This window comes from Ursus maritimus, unplaced genomic scaffold (assembly GCF_017311325.1).
Source record: "Ursus maritimus isolate PB19 unplaced genomic scaffold, ASM1731132v1 scaffold_7, whole genome shotgun sequence".
Classification (NCBI taxonomy): domain Eukaryota; kingdom Metazoa; phylum Chordata; class Mammalia; order Carnivora; family Ursidae; genus Ursus; species Ursus maritimus.
This window is the reverse complement of record NW_024426885.1, coordinates 30,023,312-30,039,308: the sequence shown is the minus strand read 5'-3', so window position 1 is coordinate 30,039,308 and position 15,997 is coordinate 30,023,312. Positions and strand designations below refer to the sequence as shown.

The following is a 15,997-nucleotide window of genomic DNA, read 5'->3' as shown; positions in this document are numbered from 1 at the left end:
GAACTTTCTAGTCTAATAAGACCAAAGCTTTCTTTAGTTCAAAGAAGCATAAAGCATTCGAGCCAGACACTGTGTAAATTGCATTATGCCCGTGATTTTTATAAACTTTTTTATTTAGGTAGATTAGGGATTTTTGTCTCTTTGCTTCATTTTTGTCTCTCTAGCACTTAGAACATAGTAGGTGCTCTATAAATATTTTATGAATGAGTGCATGATTGAATGAATGCAGATACAAAGATTAGATTTCTCTAGTTTCGTAGCCGGTTCGTTCATAGTAGGCACTCAACAAATGACAGACCGATTAGGTAGGCTATTTTACCGAAAGCTCACAAAGGCAGGTCAGCAATTGGAAGCTAAGGTAGGGGCGGGGCTGGTAAGAGCAGGAGGCGTGTCTGACCCGGGTTTGGCTCTTGGAGCATGCGCGGTCTTCACAGATGGTGACGGGCGAAAAATGCGCAGGGCGCGATTACGTAGACGCTGGTTCTGATTGGCTGCCGTTCGCGCGCGAGGGGTCGTGCCGACTCGTCGCCAAGTAAACAGGCTAGGTAGGGGCGGAGCCAGCGAGGCGCCGCGACCTGGTTGGCCAGGCGGGGGTTGGGGGTTTCGCGGATTGGTCCCGGCTGGGAGCTCAGCTGTGTGGAGCGCACCAGGACCCGGAGCCGGCGGCCTGAGGGATGGACGAAACGAGCCCACTGGTGTCCCCCGAGCGGGCCCAACCCCCGGACTACACCTTCCCGTCCGGCTCGGGCGCTCACTTTCCGCAGGTGCCGGGGGGCGCGGTCCGAGTGGCGGCGGCGGCCGGCCCGGCCCCCTCTCCACCGGGCTCGCCAGGCCACGATCGGGAGCGGCAACCACTGCTGGATCGGGCTCGGGGCGCGGCGGCCCAAGGCCAGACCCAAACCGTGGCGGCGCAGGCCCAAGCCCTGGCCGCCCAGGCGGCGGCGGCGGCCCACGCCGCGCAGGCCCACCGCGAGCGGAACGAGTTCCCGGAGGACCCCGAGTTCGAGGCGGTGGTGCGGCAGGCCGAGCTGGCCATCGAACGCTGCATCTTCCCCGAGCGCATCTACCAGGGCTCCAGCGGAAGCTACTTCGTCAAGGACCCTCAGGGGGTGAGAGCGGGGTGGGGGCCGCCGCCGCCGCCGCCTTCGGGGAGGGTGGGCCTGTCCGGGGGAGTTAGCCGCTTCGCACAGCCAGAGGGAGAAGGGGGGTTGAAAGGCTTCAAAAGGGAGAAACTTCGCAGTGCAGAGCCCCTTGGCAAGATTTTGGAATGCCCCTGAGGACTGGAGATGGAGAAGCTCTGCGGACTGAAGAAATAAATCAGAACCTATTTGGTGGGGGAGGAGTGAGCGGAGAATGAAAAGAGGAAATTGACCAGATACAGGAGAGGGGCCCAGCGGTGTGGTGGGGCAATCGGCCTGTCGACAGAGACGCGCGGGGAGATGCTGCTTTCTAGTAGGTTCCTTAGCTTTAAACTACGGAGACTGCTATTCGGCCATTGTCCTACAGATTTGAGCTTTGGGCCCATTTCCTCTTTTTGGACCGAACCAGCGTTGTCGCTGTTCACCGAGGAGGACGGGTGATCCATCAAGGGCTCTGAGGGTTCAGTTCCAGCCTTCTGTGTTGTGGGGATGTCTACCACCGTCCCAGGTCTCTTACTGGCAGACGTCAGTGATGGAGTGGGTGGACTTAAACCAGTTTCATCTGTCCTGGTTATTGCTCACTTCTGGGAAATTGTTCAAATTCTTTTTTATGGTTCCTCAGTAAAGAATGCGGAGTTTTAGAAACACAGGACTGCCTGCTGCATTTTACTTTCATTTCTCTCCCAGGACTATCAGCAGTTTGCGTTTTGGCTAAGGCAAAGTGTTTGCTGACCTTTATTTTGTCCGTTGCATGTGTATAAAGGGGGATGGGGATGAGATGGGTTGGCATGGGACCTGGGGTGATCAGGGCATCTGAGAGGTGACTTTATTTTTTTGATAGCTGCAGAAGAATTTAAGGCATTTATATCAAGCCAGAGGTATCATTGGAATATCAGTGGGTCAAAGCATATTAACTTTTCCCTGTCAGAGTTCTCAGATGGGCCAGAATGGCTTATTGGAAAAATACACTATTGTTATACTTATTAAAATAATGGTTGTCAAATCTCCCTCAAATTTTCACTTTGTCTCTCCCGGGTGAACTAACTCTTCGGATGGGTGGTGTGCTGTTCTTGTAGGAGTGCCGAGTGGCCAGGGTGGATTCTGACTTGTAGCCCTTGGTTAGTTTCATTGAATGATCTGGTCATTCTTCTGGACGCTGATGTCCCTGAATTATCAAAGAAACAGAAAGCAGTTCTGCCATCAATGCAGTTAACTTTATAAACTGAGTTGGGGAAGTTGGGGAAAACTTTGAGAATAGTAGGTCTTTCCAGGTCCCTCAAGTAAGGGAACAGTGAGTTAAATTGAAAGGTCAAAGGGGAACATTACTTCTAGAAGAAAAAAACAGTGGGTATCCTGAGGTCTAAATGTTAGCAAGATACTTTCATTTTTTATGTAAGTGGTTTTTATTTATTTTTTATTTTTTATTTTTTTAGCTTGTTGGCTGATGTAAGAAGGGGCTAATTATCTTTGATAGGTATAGGAACAGGAGGAAGGTTTTTATTTTTCTTTCATGACACTGTTACAGCTATGTTGGAAGTATGTCAGGTCAGCTGAGAAGTGATCCGGTGCTCTGACAGGTGAGAGTAATAAGATCTTCCACTTTTGCCTGGCAGGTAAAGTACTACCACCTCTGTGCACAGGCTACTTGGAACGACAGACTATGGGTATGTTTCTTGGTGATTTGCAGGATCCCGGGGTCTAAAATTTCCTGGCCACTGCCCTTTCTTAGAGAAGTCAAAACACATATGCCCTGACAAAACTTATTAATAAAACCATCTTGCTCCCACTGAGGAAAATGTGGTTCAGAGCAGAGGACCACTTCCTAAATGCTGTGGTGGGTTATAATGAACCACAGGCTCACTGTAGTTGGTCCTGTCATCTTTTGGCCCTGTTCCAAATGTGTTTGTTTATTTTATTTAACAAATATATAGATAGTACTTACTGTATGCTAGGTACTGTTTTAAGTGCTTTACAAATAGTAATTCACTTAGCACTTATAACATCCTTGGAGGTAGGTACTATTATTATCCCCACAGATGATGATACCAAGGCACACAGTATAACTAATTTGCTTAGGGTCTTAACAGCTAGTAAGTAGGAGGCAGGATTCAGACCCAGGCCAGCTGGCTCCAGAATTCATGCTCCTGACCACTATGCAGTGCTGCCTCAAAGTTTGTCATTTGAATTTCTGCTTTCTCTTTTCATCTGCCCTATTGCTTAGGGTTAAATTTGGCTATGTGTGGCAGAAAATTTAAAACAATAATGACTTGAATAAAAGTACATTTAACTCTCATAGAAGAAATCTGTAGGCTTCCCAGGGCTGGCATGGCAATATGAACAATGTGCATCCTTCCGTCCAGCTGATGAGCCATCCCTAGCACGAGGCTGCCACATCATGATCCAAGATGGCTACTCAGACTGCAGACATCTTGTCTGTTTTTCAGCCAGTTGGAAAAAGGAAAGGAGAGAGAGAGTATACCCTCTTCCTTTAAGACATTTCCTAGAAGTTGCACCAGACTCTTTCTATATTCCATTGTCCAGAACTTAACTGCAGTAGTGGTTGGGAACTGTAGTCTTTATTTTGCCCCACTAAAAATGCAGAGTCCCGTGTCCAAGGAAGAAGAGGGAACAGAGATTGAGGGAACCAGCAGTTTCTGCCAGAGCTGCTTTTGGAGCTAGAGAGGCTAGAAGGTTCTTGAAGATAATAGCCCTGATTTCATTTCCCAATTTAGGATGGTTTCTCCCTCAGGGCCAGCAAGTGGGGACCTAGAGAACAGTAAGATGGAAAATGCTAGATCAGAAGGCATGGTAGAGAGTGCTCATATTACCCTCCTCACTTGGATTCTTGTGCTTTCTGGTCTTGTGCTCAATCACCTATTAAAATATTTTTTGAGCATTTTCTGTTTTGTGAGGCTAGTAATACTATATGTTCATATTGCCAAGAATCATAGAATAGCATGTGATTCGTTCGTTCATTAAGATTAAATGGGATATCACACATGAAAGCCCCTGGCATAGTTGCTGGTGCTTAGCAGGAGCACAGAGTATTTGGTTTTTGTTAAATTAATGGCCGCTGACCTCTGGATTAGGCTTTCTTGGATACATGGCATTGAATAAAGCAAAAGTGGTATAATTTTGAGGTGATGATTTTATGACCACCGAGAATAGTAATTTATTAGATAATGCTAATTGGTATTTGCTTCACGATTTTACAGATGCTGCTCACATGTTCTAGGAACTAGGCCTTATATCAGTAATTTGCAGTCTTTTAAAAGTACTTATCCATCAAGAGCTTGTCATGAGAGTGGTACAGGGTTTTGTTTTTTTCATTTTTCAAATATAAAATTATGTCATAATACTGACTCTGCTTCTTCCAACTACCTGTGCCCTCCAGAGAACTTTTGATGTCCTTAAACGTGGTTGAGAGCAACACGGATAGCCCAATAAAGAATAAAGATCTCCAACAGAATAATTTTTTAAAATTCTTATTTATTTATTTGAGAGAGAGAGAGTGAGAGAGAGCACGTGCAAGCACAGAGGGAGAGGGAGAAGCAGAAGCAGACTCACTGCTGAGCAGAGAGCCAGACTTGGGGCTCTATCCCAGGACCCTGAGATCATGACCTGAGCCGAAGGCAGATGCTTAACTGACTGAGCCACCAGGTGCCCCCAGAAAAACTTTTTTTTTTTTACTAAAATGTTAAGCGGTAGTCAAGTTTGTATGTCATATTTAGATGTAGTTCTTGAGGTTTTTAAGCATCATTACTGTCTATTATAGGAACCTGTCCCAGGCCACCAGTTGTAATGGATGACACAGATTGGGTCAGTGGCAGTGGATAGGAAACAGGCTAAATCTCTTCTATTGCATTCTGTTTGGACCCCATCTTCTTTCAGGGTCTCATATATTTGGAGTAGCCCATCCCTCTCTTTTCTGAGAGTTAACATGTAAATAAGGCTTCTCTGCCTAAATAGGAGTGCTGTTGCTATCCAACTGCTAATACAGAATAGGGCAGTTCTCAGAGCGAGGCCGAAGGACCTGTAGGAATCCTTCTAGGGGGGGGTGTAGAGGTCAAAATTATTTTAAGACTGTTTGCCATTTTCATTCTCACTTCCTTATGAGTGCACAGTGGAGATTTGTAGGGGCCCCATGATGTGTGATATTGAAACAGATTGAATGTTAAGGAAGATGTGAAAATACAGTTGGCTTTTATTAAGCCAGACACTAGAGAGATTTGCAAAAATGTAAAAATGCCTGCCTTTTCACTAAAAATTGTTTTTGAAAATAGTTATTTTTCATAAAAACGTACTACCTATACTAACATGTAATAGATTTATTCTTATTAAGTGAATTAACAGTCTTAACATTTCAGTTTTAATTTGTAATACAGCAAATGTAGGTCTTACCCACATAAACAAAAGTTTTGGGGGTCTTTAATAATTAAGAGTCTAAAGGGATCTTCAGACCAAAATGTTGGAGAATCATCAGCTTCACGTTTACCAAATTAAAATTTGTGCGATATGAGCGATGTGCTTGAACTATCTTCAATGTCAACGTCGTGTAATACCCTCCTCCTCGGGGCTGCTGGATAGATAGAGAAAACCCTCTGCGTTCCAGGTCCCAGTATTTGGTTGTGGGTTCTGACCCCAGCCAGTGAGTGGCCTCTGGATTCCTGTGCAGTTCCCTTCGGATCCCCAGCTTCGTTGCTGCTGCTGCTTAAGCTCCCTGTACCTCAGCCCCTTCATTAAAGGAGGGTTAGTCAGTGGGTGGTAAGGAAAGGTATTTGAAAAATATTGGCCTCAAACCGAAGCTTACTCCTAACTAAATGTAAGAAAGGAATTGAAAGTATAGTAAAGAAGAGAGAGAGGAGAGTGAGGAAAAATTAGGCAGCAGACATTTTCTTTCTCAGCCAAATAATGGTGGGTGCCTTTCTGATTTGAGTGGTTCTAGAGTTTGTTTTCTGTGGAGAAGGAGAGTTTTCTTGAGTATTCAAGAACACAGCTGAAAATGGGAAGTTCACATTAGCTTTGGAAATGAGGCCTGAGGCTGTGTCATGTACCATCCAGCAAACCTGCAGTGCTCACACACAGTCTTACACAAATGACGTACTGAGCACATGTTAGCAGAACTGAATTGAACTGAGGCCATGCTTAGTCCTAAAGGGCACTTGTCTCCCTTTCTGCCTAATATCTTTCTGTTCCTCCATCCCTCTCACCCTACTGTCCCTCCATTTGTCCAGTCCAAATGTTATTTAATGAATCCTGTGTAATACTGAGGTAGTGATGGTCATTAATGCTTTCACAGTCCTCAAGATGCTTTCTGATTCTCCTGTCTGAAGGAAATGGAGAAGTTTGAGAGGTGAGTCTGTAAAATGAGGCTTTGGCTGCGATCTCGGCCTTCAGGTTCTGCTTTCTTTAATGGAGGTTTTTAACCCTCAGTCCTGGTATTTTTCAGCCTCGCTAATAAGATTGTCTTGGTCTTCTGCTGGGACCAGCTTGCCGAACTCCGCATTGTGCCGCCATTGAACTGACTGTTGAGTTGTGGGATGTGCAGTTCCAGAGAGTTACCATGGACTCGTTGGTCATTCTCTGAGTGACAGGAGCCCCTTGCTACTACTGCTGTGTGGTCTGGAGCCCAGGGTGGGGGGAGGGGGGCAGAGACAGGAAGATTGCTAACTTAGGCCTTTTGCTAACCATTTTGGGTAAAAAAGGTAATTCTGAAGACCCAGGATATGAATTTATGCATTTGACTTTTCCCAGTGAATCAGTAAGATTGTGTTGAAGAATAAATTGATTCCTTTGCAGGGAGGAGAATTCTGTATTTTTCTTGTCCTCTCAAATTCTTGCAAGGCTTCTTGAAAGAACTAGCCTCAAGATGGACCAAGTATTATTGGAGACCTGCATCTAGCCAGTTCCTAATATGAGTACATACTTAATGCAGGCAGATGGGCATACGTTTTCTGCTGTGACCTGCCTGTCAGGAAGTGACACCCACAGGAAAATGTCTTATGACCCAGACTAGCTTGAGTTGGCTGGGGAGTGAGAGAGAGGGAGAGTCATATGATACAAAGATGAATCACTTGAATAGCATATTTACTTTTCTTCCTTTGAAAGTACCAGTTTGGGGCTAGAGGGAATGAGACAAAGGTGAAATAACCGTGAAGGGCTGCCTGGCCTGGGGAGGAAGACTCCAGAAGGGAGGCCCATTGTCTTGGGGTTGCGGCAGCATCCCGTATTTGTAAGGACCTCCGAGGATTAAGTTCTCACCTGCAAAGAAGATGGATTTTAATCTTTGTGGCCCCCTCATGTCCTAATCTCTTACCTGTCTTACTTAAAAGAACCCCATTCTAATCAGGTGGCAGATTCTTTTTCCTGCTGTGAGTTTTCCCTTCCATTGCTTTCTTAATTTGTCATTCCTAAACTTTTCATTTTAAGGTTTTGTTAACACCCAGGGAGTGGGGTAGTAAGGCTGGTCGAGGAAATCAAGCCATGATGGAGTTTTCTTAACCTCATTCTGTAATACTGTGCTAATTTCCTTTCAGTTGGTACTTTTTTGAGCCTTTACCTAATTGATGCAGAGCAACAGTTTGTGTGAATTTACTTTGGAAGTTGGGGTTTGATGGTCTTAGAGTCTGTTTTACCATGTATACTAGATGTGGCATCTTCTTTGGCCACAGTCCTTTCTGGTAGTGGGTTTCTTAGCTGCACACATGAGCTGTGTCTTCCCCTTACAAGCTGGGGAGAAGCCAATGTCTGTCTTTAGGGATTGTCTGCCTGTGCCTTCTCATTTCTTTCTAGAGTCCTGCTGACCTGGTGTGTGACCTACTTTAATCGATTTGCCTTTAATATCCTACTTTTCTTTTCTCTGTGTAGAAGATCATTGCTGTCTTCAAACCCAAGAACGAAGAGCCATATGGGCACCTTAATCCTAAGTGGACCAAGTGGCTGCAGAAACTATGCTGTCCCTGCTGCTTTGGCCGTGACTGCCTTGTCCTCAACCAGGGCTATCTCTCAGAGGCAGGGGCCAGTCTGGTGGACCAAAAACTGGAACTCAACATTGTACCCCGTACAAAGGTCAGTGACCTGTCTCCAGGGAGCCTTACTGCCTATCCAGAGTTTTCCTGTGTTAATGGAGCCATTAGGGCCAAGGACGGCTATGTGTGCCCTGAATCTAGGGTTCTCGGCCTTTCTGGGGGGAAGGTGGTAGGTTTAGGCTCACGATTTGATCATCTGATGGAAGCTATCCTGAGAAGGATACACATACAATTTTTGCATACAATTTCAGGAAATTCACTGACCCTCTGATGCACTTTTACGGGTTTCCTGGGTCTTTTAATCCCAGTTAACCGCAAGCTGGTTAGAAACCTAGCTACTTTTGTAGCTCATTCTCTTAGATTTCCGAGCTATTCTGTGATATAGATACGTTCTAAAAGGGACTAGCTGGTGTTAGCTAGTCACTTACGTAACGTCTGGCAAGGAGGAGTCTAGGATGGGCTGGCGGTCAGAGTAAAGGTCTGGCTTGAACCCGTACGGGGAACGGACACGGCATGCTCACCCATCTTTGTGCTATGGAAAACTGGTACTTATCTGAACGTAACAAAGTCGGGGTCCCAGATCCAGGCAAATCCACACTTAGAATGAATTTGCACACACCTTATATGTGTGGTAGACTTAGCTTAGGTTCTAAGCCCTTCCACCGCCCCGCCCCCTCCAAGTATGCTGAAATACGGAATTGATTGCATACATTTTCAGGAAGTTTACTGATGCCAGGTGAAGAGTCCCTGCACTACAGGGTGTCCATGAAACTTTCCAGGGGTTGTGAGGGGAAGGAGTGCCTGCTGGTCAACATATGAACATTCAAGGACACATTATCACCCATTTAGTATGTGTGGCTGCCTGAGGTTTCCTAAGAACTTAAGGCGGAACTCTGATCTGATGCCTTACGGCTGCAGGGGTATCTTTGTAGCTGTGGGCATTAATCCTCTGAGAACCTGATGAAAACTATAGATCTTGTTCCCAGAAAAATTCATATATTTGCGGTTGTTTTTTGCATATAATTTCACAGGGATGGTTCACGGACCAGTTGGAGTCCATTCATTGACCTTGTAGGGACCATACCAATCACCTAAAGACCACTGCTTGAGGTTTTCTTTTTTCTTTTTTTTTTTTTTTAAAGATTTTATTTATTTATTCGACAGAGATAGAGACAGCCAGCGAGAGAGGGAACACAAGCAGGGGGAGTGGGAGAGGAAGAAGCAGGCTCCCAGCGGAAGAGCCTGATGTGGGGCTCGATCCCATAACGCCGGGATCACGCCCTGAGCCGAAGGCAGACGCTTAACCGCTGTGCCACCCAGGCGCCCCTGAGGTTTTCTTTTCAGGTGTAGACGGTAGACTCTGTGGGCAAAGAGACTGATCAGACAGGAGCCTCCCTTCAAACCTATTTTTTCTGTTTTCTCAGGGGGTTTTAGAAGAAATTGTGATTGTTGTGGTTTAACTGTCTGCTCCTTTGCCGCCAAACTCCACAAACAATAAGCCAACTGGTTTGTAAGTTTGTGGAAGTCAGGGACCATTTCTTGAAATTTCCTCTTATTCTCAGCATCTAGCAAAGTACTGTGTTTTTTTTGTTGGTTTGTTTTTGTTTTTGTTTTTGTTTTGAGAGAGAGTGTACCTGAGCCAGGGGGTGTTGGGGTGGGGAGGCAGGAGAACAGAGGGAGAGGGAGAGAAAGAGAATCTCAAGCAGGCTCCATGCTCAACATAATCCCATGACCCTGAGATCATGACCTGAGCCAAAATCAAGGTTGGACACTTAACCGACTGAACCACCCAGGCGCCCCAAGCAAAGTACTGTTTTTATAGTAAGTATTCCGTAAGTACCGGCTGAATCAGTGAGTGAATATCAAACCATGAGGGAGAATCCTAGAGATCCCCCAACTCAGATCTATGGGGAGAGTGTTCACTTATAGCTCTCACTGACGTCTGATTCATTCCCTGACCTTGTACAGCTCATTCCTTCCCTTTATGCTTTACTTCTGTCGGTACACAGAGTTAAATAGCACACTTTGAACATCCTGTGTGATAATTAATGCTTCAGAGATCTCCTGCCTAACCTGAATGCCTCCTTCTAGGCCCCTCCTAGACTCTAAATATTCTTTTAAATACTCCTTGCTCATCACTGTAATTCCCCTTCTTTACTAGGTAAATAGCAGTCCGCACCTGGCCTTGTGCCTGTTCTGCCTGTGCTTCTGGAGTGTAGTGCCTACGAATCAGGGCTTCAGTCCAAATTCTGGCTCTGCAGCTCTTTATTGGGTGACCCTTGACAAGTCATTTAAGATACCCCCACACGCTTTGCCTGCTCAGTTTCCTCATTATAAAAATAGCGATATAAATAGTTACTACTTTATGGGGCGGCTATTAAGATTACACAGGATAATCCATGTAAAACACGTAGCCCAGTGCCTTTGCGCAATGTAAATACCCCCTATGTCAGTTCTAATCATTATAGAATGTCACCCTCCAAGATCCTGTTCTTCCCCATCTCTGGTCTTCCTCTTTCCCNTTTAGAGAATCTTAATGTGGCTTGAGGATCTTTTACATCAAAAAGTCAGTGACAGCAAAATACTTGTCTTCCGTGAGACTGAGATGAGACAGAGCTTTTCAAGTTTAGCCTACAGCTGTTGGAGAATAGTGAGAGGAGGTCTCTCCCCGCCCAGCCTCACCACCCTTGTGACAGGATTCTATCCAGTTGATGAGAGCATCTGTCACTATGGGAACAGAGCTCATGTTATGACGGAGCTTCAAATAGTAAGGCTCCAGGTCTCACTCGATAGCTTGTTTCTGCTCTCTGTTACTGTGAGGTTTCGGGTTACAATAGTTTCATTAGTCATAGAGAAAAAAGTGGGTTGTTACAGAGAGCGATCGAAAATAAATCTGATTCGGGGGGAAAGGGTGGTTTGCTGCTTGAGAGAATGAGGGTTTTCACTGTGGAAACAGACAGGGTATTCTTGGGAAAGCCTTTTTCTCCTGAATTCCTGTGTGTGTGTTTCCTGTGCAGAGTGCCAACCTACTGTACCTTGCGCAGCCGTTGTAGATACTCAGGGTAACTCTGGACGGACAGATGAACGGATAGGAGGGAGGGAATGATTTTGACCCTCTCTAAGATTCATAGGCACAGTAATTAGTTATTTGTAATACATTTTGCAAGGCTTAGAAAAGAAAGAATTTTCTTCTAAATTTGATTTTAGTTATTGATATGCTGAGACTCATTTGTTGCTATTTCTGGAAGAAGCTTGTAACTCATTCATGCATTCACTCAATAAATATTTAATGAGCATGTGCCAGGCACTGTGCTAGGTACTGAGGATGCTAATATGACTAAAATAAGACATTCTCTTTTTCCCCAGATCTCTTTAGTCTTAAGAGAGAGGTTAGATGTATGAATGGATAATCACAGGATGGTGTGATAAAGGTGATAATGGACATACATACAGATTACAGTGATATTACCACAATTTGACAATCAAGTGTAATATTTTTTTTTAAGAGGGAGGGGGTGGGACAGAGGGAGAGAGAGAATCTTAATCAGCCTCCATGCCCAGTGCGGAGCCTGCCGTGGGACTCCATCATGAACTGAGATCCCGACCTGAGCCGAAATCAAGAGTTGGACGCTTAACCAACTGAGCCACCCAGGCACCCTAATTGAATGTAATATTGATGGCCCATTAAAAAAGTGTTTTGGGGGGCGTCTGGGTGGCTCAGTCATTAAGCGGCTGCCTTCGGCTTCGGATCCCAGGGTCCTAAGAGTGAGCCCTGCATCGTGCTCCCTGCTCTACTGGGAGCCTGCTTCTTCCTCTCCCACTCCCCCTGCATGTGTTCCTTCTCTCGCTGGCTGGCTGTCTCTCTGTCAAATTAATAAATAAATAAAATCTTGGGGCGCCTGGGTGGCACAGTGGTTAAGCGTCTGCCTTCGGCTCAGGGCGTGATCCCGGCGTTATGGGATAGAGCCCCACATCAGGCTCCTCCACTGGGAGCCTGCTTCTTCCTCTCCCACTCCCCCTGCTTGTGTTCCCTCTCTCGCTGGCTGTCTATCTCTGTCAAATAAATAAATAAAATCTTAAAAAAAATAAAATAAATTTTAAAAATTTAAAAAAATTAAAAAAAAATAAATAAAATCTTTTTTAAAAAATGTGTTTTTGAAGGGCACTTGCGTGGCTCGGTTAAGCATCTGCCTTTGGCTCTCAGGTCATGATCCTGGAGTCCCGGCAGGGAGCTGGGAGCCTGTTTCCTGCTTCTCCTGGTTCTCCCTCTCCCTCCGCCCCTCCACTCTGCTCATGCTCTTTCTCTCTCTCTCAAAGAAATAAATAAAATCTTTAAAAAAATGTTTTTTGAGTAGGTAATGCGTGCATCTACTGTAGAGATCAGAAGGCACAGTAGGATAAGCAGAGAAGAGCAGTTCAGCCTCTCTCCCACCTCTACCTTCCGGCCGCTCCATTTCCTTCCTCAGAGGCAGCTGCTAGTACTAGTTTCTTGTGTAATATTCTGGATGTAGTCTGCGTAGATGTGCGTCTATATATAGCAATTCACTAAAGATTAAAACCCATTTTAATGTTTATTTTTTAATGTTTAATGTTTATTTTTTAAATGTGAATAAATTGTACATAGTACATAATTCAAAAGAAATAAAAGGGTATAGAGTAAATTGCAATTAGTTTTTATCTGGAGAGAAAATAGGCATTGGGCCCTCTTCTCCTAATTGAGGAGACGGCTGGATTAGTCAGGGAGTCCATGCTAGCTGCTACAACAACTCCTGAGTCTCAGTGGTTTAATGGATTTTGCTCCCATCGTAGATTCATGCCAGTTGGGCGGCTCTCCCAGATCCCCTGTCACTCCATGTAGTGACAAGAGATCTAAGATCCTTCCATGATGTGGTTTTGCCATCTCAGAGCTTTTCATTTCCAGCTGCACAGATTGGGGAGTGTGAACTAAGGATCATGGGAGATTTTAGGGGCCAGGCCCGGAAGTGATATATATACATCACTTTGTCAACATTCCACTGGCCTGAACTACTCATATTAGAAAGGCTGAGAAATGCATTCTTTCTGCATCCCCTGGAAGAGGAACAGTATCAGTGGGCATCCAGCTATTCTCTGCCATAGGTATATATTCGACTGTAACGAAGGTGTCTGTTCTCTTTCCACTGCAGGTAGTATACCTGGCCAGTGATACCTTCAACTATAGTGCCATTGACCGAGTGAAGTCCAGGGGCAAGCGGCTTGCTCTAGAAAAAGTGCCAAAAGTTGGGCAGCGGTTTAATCGCATCGGGCTACCGCCAAAGGTATGCACTGCACCTGTGTGACTTAGTAAAGGTGATGATGTATGGTGGCGTAACCATCCAAGTGGTGAAACAGGGCACCTAGAGACTTGCATATGGACATGTAAGTAGCCTGCCCTGAGGCTCCTGTCTTCCTCATTTCTGAGGGCCTAAGGTTTGGGGAATAGTTCTCTGGAGAACAGAGCTTTCTCTGTTCTCGCTTTATTCCTCTGCCCCATTTAGATGGACTTCTTGAATTTGGATGGGCAATCACTCTCATGACCTTCTTCTGATATGAACTCCACAGGGCGTTATGGGCCACCCGGCTTACTCCTGGGCTCTCTGGACTTGAGCTGTAGGGAAATACCTTTACTCCTCCTCTTTGGCCGCAGGTTGGTTCATTCCAGCTCTTTGTTGAAGGCTACAAAGATGCAGACTACTGGCTACGGCGTTTCGAAGCGGAACCTCTCCCAGAGAACACTAACCGGCAGCTACTGCTGCAGTTTGAGCGGCTGGTGGTGCTGGACTACATCATCCGCAACACCGGTGAGCAGCTGTGGGCAGCCCGGGGCCTGCGCTAGACCACCGCGAGGCGCACGGGGGCCTGGGGGCTTGCCGAGCTCCGTCCCGGAGTGCCTTCTCGGCATGAAGGTTTCCTAAGTCAGAAGGGCCCCGAAAATACTTTCCAAGACAAGCTTTGTTCAGGCACGTCATGTGTGGTTATCAGAGGTAGGGAGTCTTGGAGCCAGTAGTTACTAATGTTTTATTTTAGCCTCTTTTCCGGTCCCAGATGGAAGACACATTGGCTCTTACAAAGCACATCAAGACTACTTTTGTCCTTGATCCCTAGTCACTCATAGCAGCAAGACCTATCACAGGACAGTTTGTCTTTAAGTACCTCGTATTAGTGGACTCATACAGTCTTTGGCACTTTGTGGCTGGCTTATTTCACTTGGCATATGCCCCTAAGCTTCATTCATATTGCAGCATGTATCAGAATTTCTTTCCTTTTTAAGGCTGGATATACATTGTATGTATATACTGTATTTTGCTTATCCCTCCGTCGATGGACACTTAGGTTGCTTCCCAACCCAAGCTCTTATGAATAATGCTGCTATGAACATGGGTGTACAAATATCTTTGAGACATTACTTTCATTTCTTTTGAGTATGTACCCAGAAGTGGAATTACTGGATAATATGGTAGTTCTGTTTAAGTTTTTTTTAATCGAAATGTGGTTGACCTATGTTTAATTTTTTGAGGAACTGCCATCCTTTTTTCCACAGTGTCTGCACCATTTTACATTCCCACTAATGGTGCACAGGGGTTCCAGTGTCTCCACCTTTTCATCATCACTTGTTATTTTCTGGGTTTTGTTTTGTTTTGTTTTTCATTCATAGCCATCCCTATAGGTATAATGTCTCTCATTGTAGTTTTGCGTTTCCCTAATGACTAGTGATGTTGCGAACATCTTTTCATCTACTTTTTGGCCATTTGTGTATCTTTGGAGAAATGTCTGTTCAATTTGTTTTCCCATCTTTGAATCAGGTTGTTTTGTTTTTGAGTTGTAGGAGTTTTTTATATATTCTGGGTATTAATTCCTTATCAAATACATGATTTGTATTTCCTCCCATTCCGTGGGGTGCCTTTTTATTCTGTTGATAGTATCTTTTGATGCAATTAATTTTAAAATTTTCATGAAGTCCAGTTTGCCTACTTTTTTATTTATTGTCCATGCCTTTGGTGTCATATGTAAGAGATTATTGCCAAATTTCATGCCATGAAGCTTTTGCCCTATGTTTTTGTCTTAAGAATTTTATAATTTTGGGTCTTAGATTTAGGTCATGGATCCATTTTGAGTTAATTTTTGTATATGGTGTGAGGTAAGGGTCCCACTTCATTTTCTGTATGTGGATATCCAGTTTTCCCAGCACCATCTGTTGAAAAGACTATCTTTTCATCATTGAAGGGTCTTGTCACCCTTATCAAAAACTGATTGTATATGCAAAGGTTTATGTCTAGACTGTATGGTAGTTCATTCGTCTATATGTCTGTCTTTATGTCAGTACCACACTATTTTGATTTCTACAGCTTTGTATTACATTTTGTAATAAGCATAGTTTTTTGTTTGTTTGTTTGTTTTTTTAAGATTTTATTTATTTAGTTGACAGAGACAGCCAGCGAGAGAGGGAACACAAGCAGGGGGAGTGGGAAAGGAAGAAGCAGGCTCACAGGAGAGGAGCCTGATGCGGGGCTCGATCCCATAACGCCAGGATCACGCCCTGAGCCTAAGGCAGCCGCTGTAATAAGCATAGTTTTGTTTTGTTTGTTTGTTTGAGAGAGAAGGTGCGCAAGCATGTGTGCACAAGTGGGGGAGGAGGGGCAGAGGGAGAGAGGGAATCCTGAGCAGGCTCCATGCCCAGCGCAGAGCCCAACACAGAGCTCAATCTTACAACTCCAAGATTACAACCTGAGCTGAAACCAAGAGTAGGACACCCAACAGACTGAGCCACCCAGGTGCCTCTATACTAAGTATAGTTTTATAGTAAGTTTGGAA

The 15,997-nt window shown here is 44.9% G+C and overlaps 1 protein-coding gene across 2 annotated transcripts in view; it reads left to right on the top strand.

Moving 5' to 3' along the window:
• Positions 1 to 591: 591 nt before the first annotated feature.
• PI4K2A (phosphatidylinositol 4-kinase type 2 alpha) overlaps positions 592 to 15,997 on the top strand; it is a 28,449-nt gene continuing 13,043 nt past the window's right edge. Inside the window, exons 1-4 of one of the 2 annotated variants that reach the window (XM_040624108.1) lie at positions 592 to 1,109; positions 8,007 to 8,207; positions 13,333 to 13,464; positions 13,833 to 13,986. In XM_040624108.1, coding sequence (XP_040480042.1) covers positions 675 to 1,109; positions 8,007 to 8,207; positions 13,333 to 13,464; positions 13,833 to 13,986 — 922 coding nt within the window. In that variant the 5' untranslated portion in view covers positions 592 to 674. The remainder of the gene's footprint in view (positions 1,110 to 8,006; positions 8,208 to 13,332; positions 13,465 to 13,832; positions 13,987 to 15,997) is intronic. The other variant, XM_040624107.1, reaches the window with a different exon arrangement.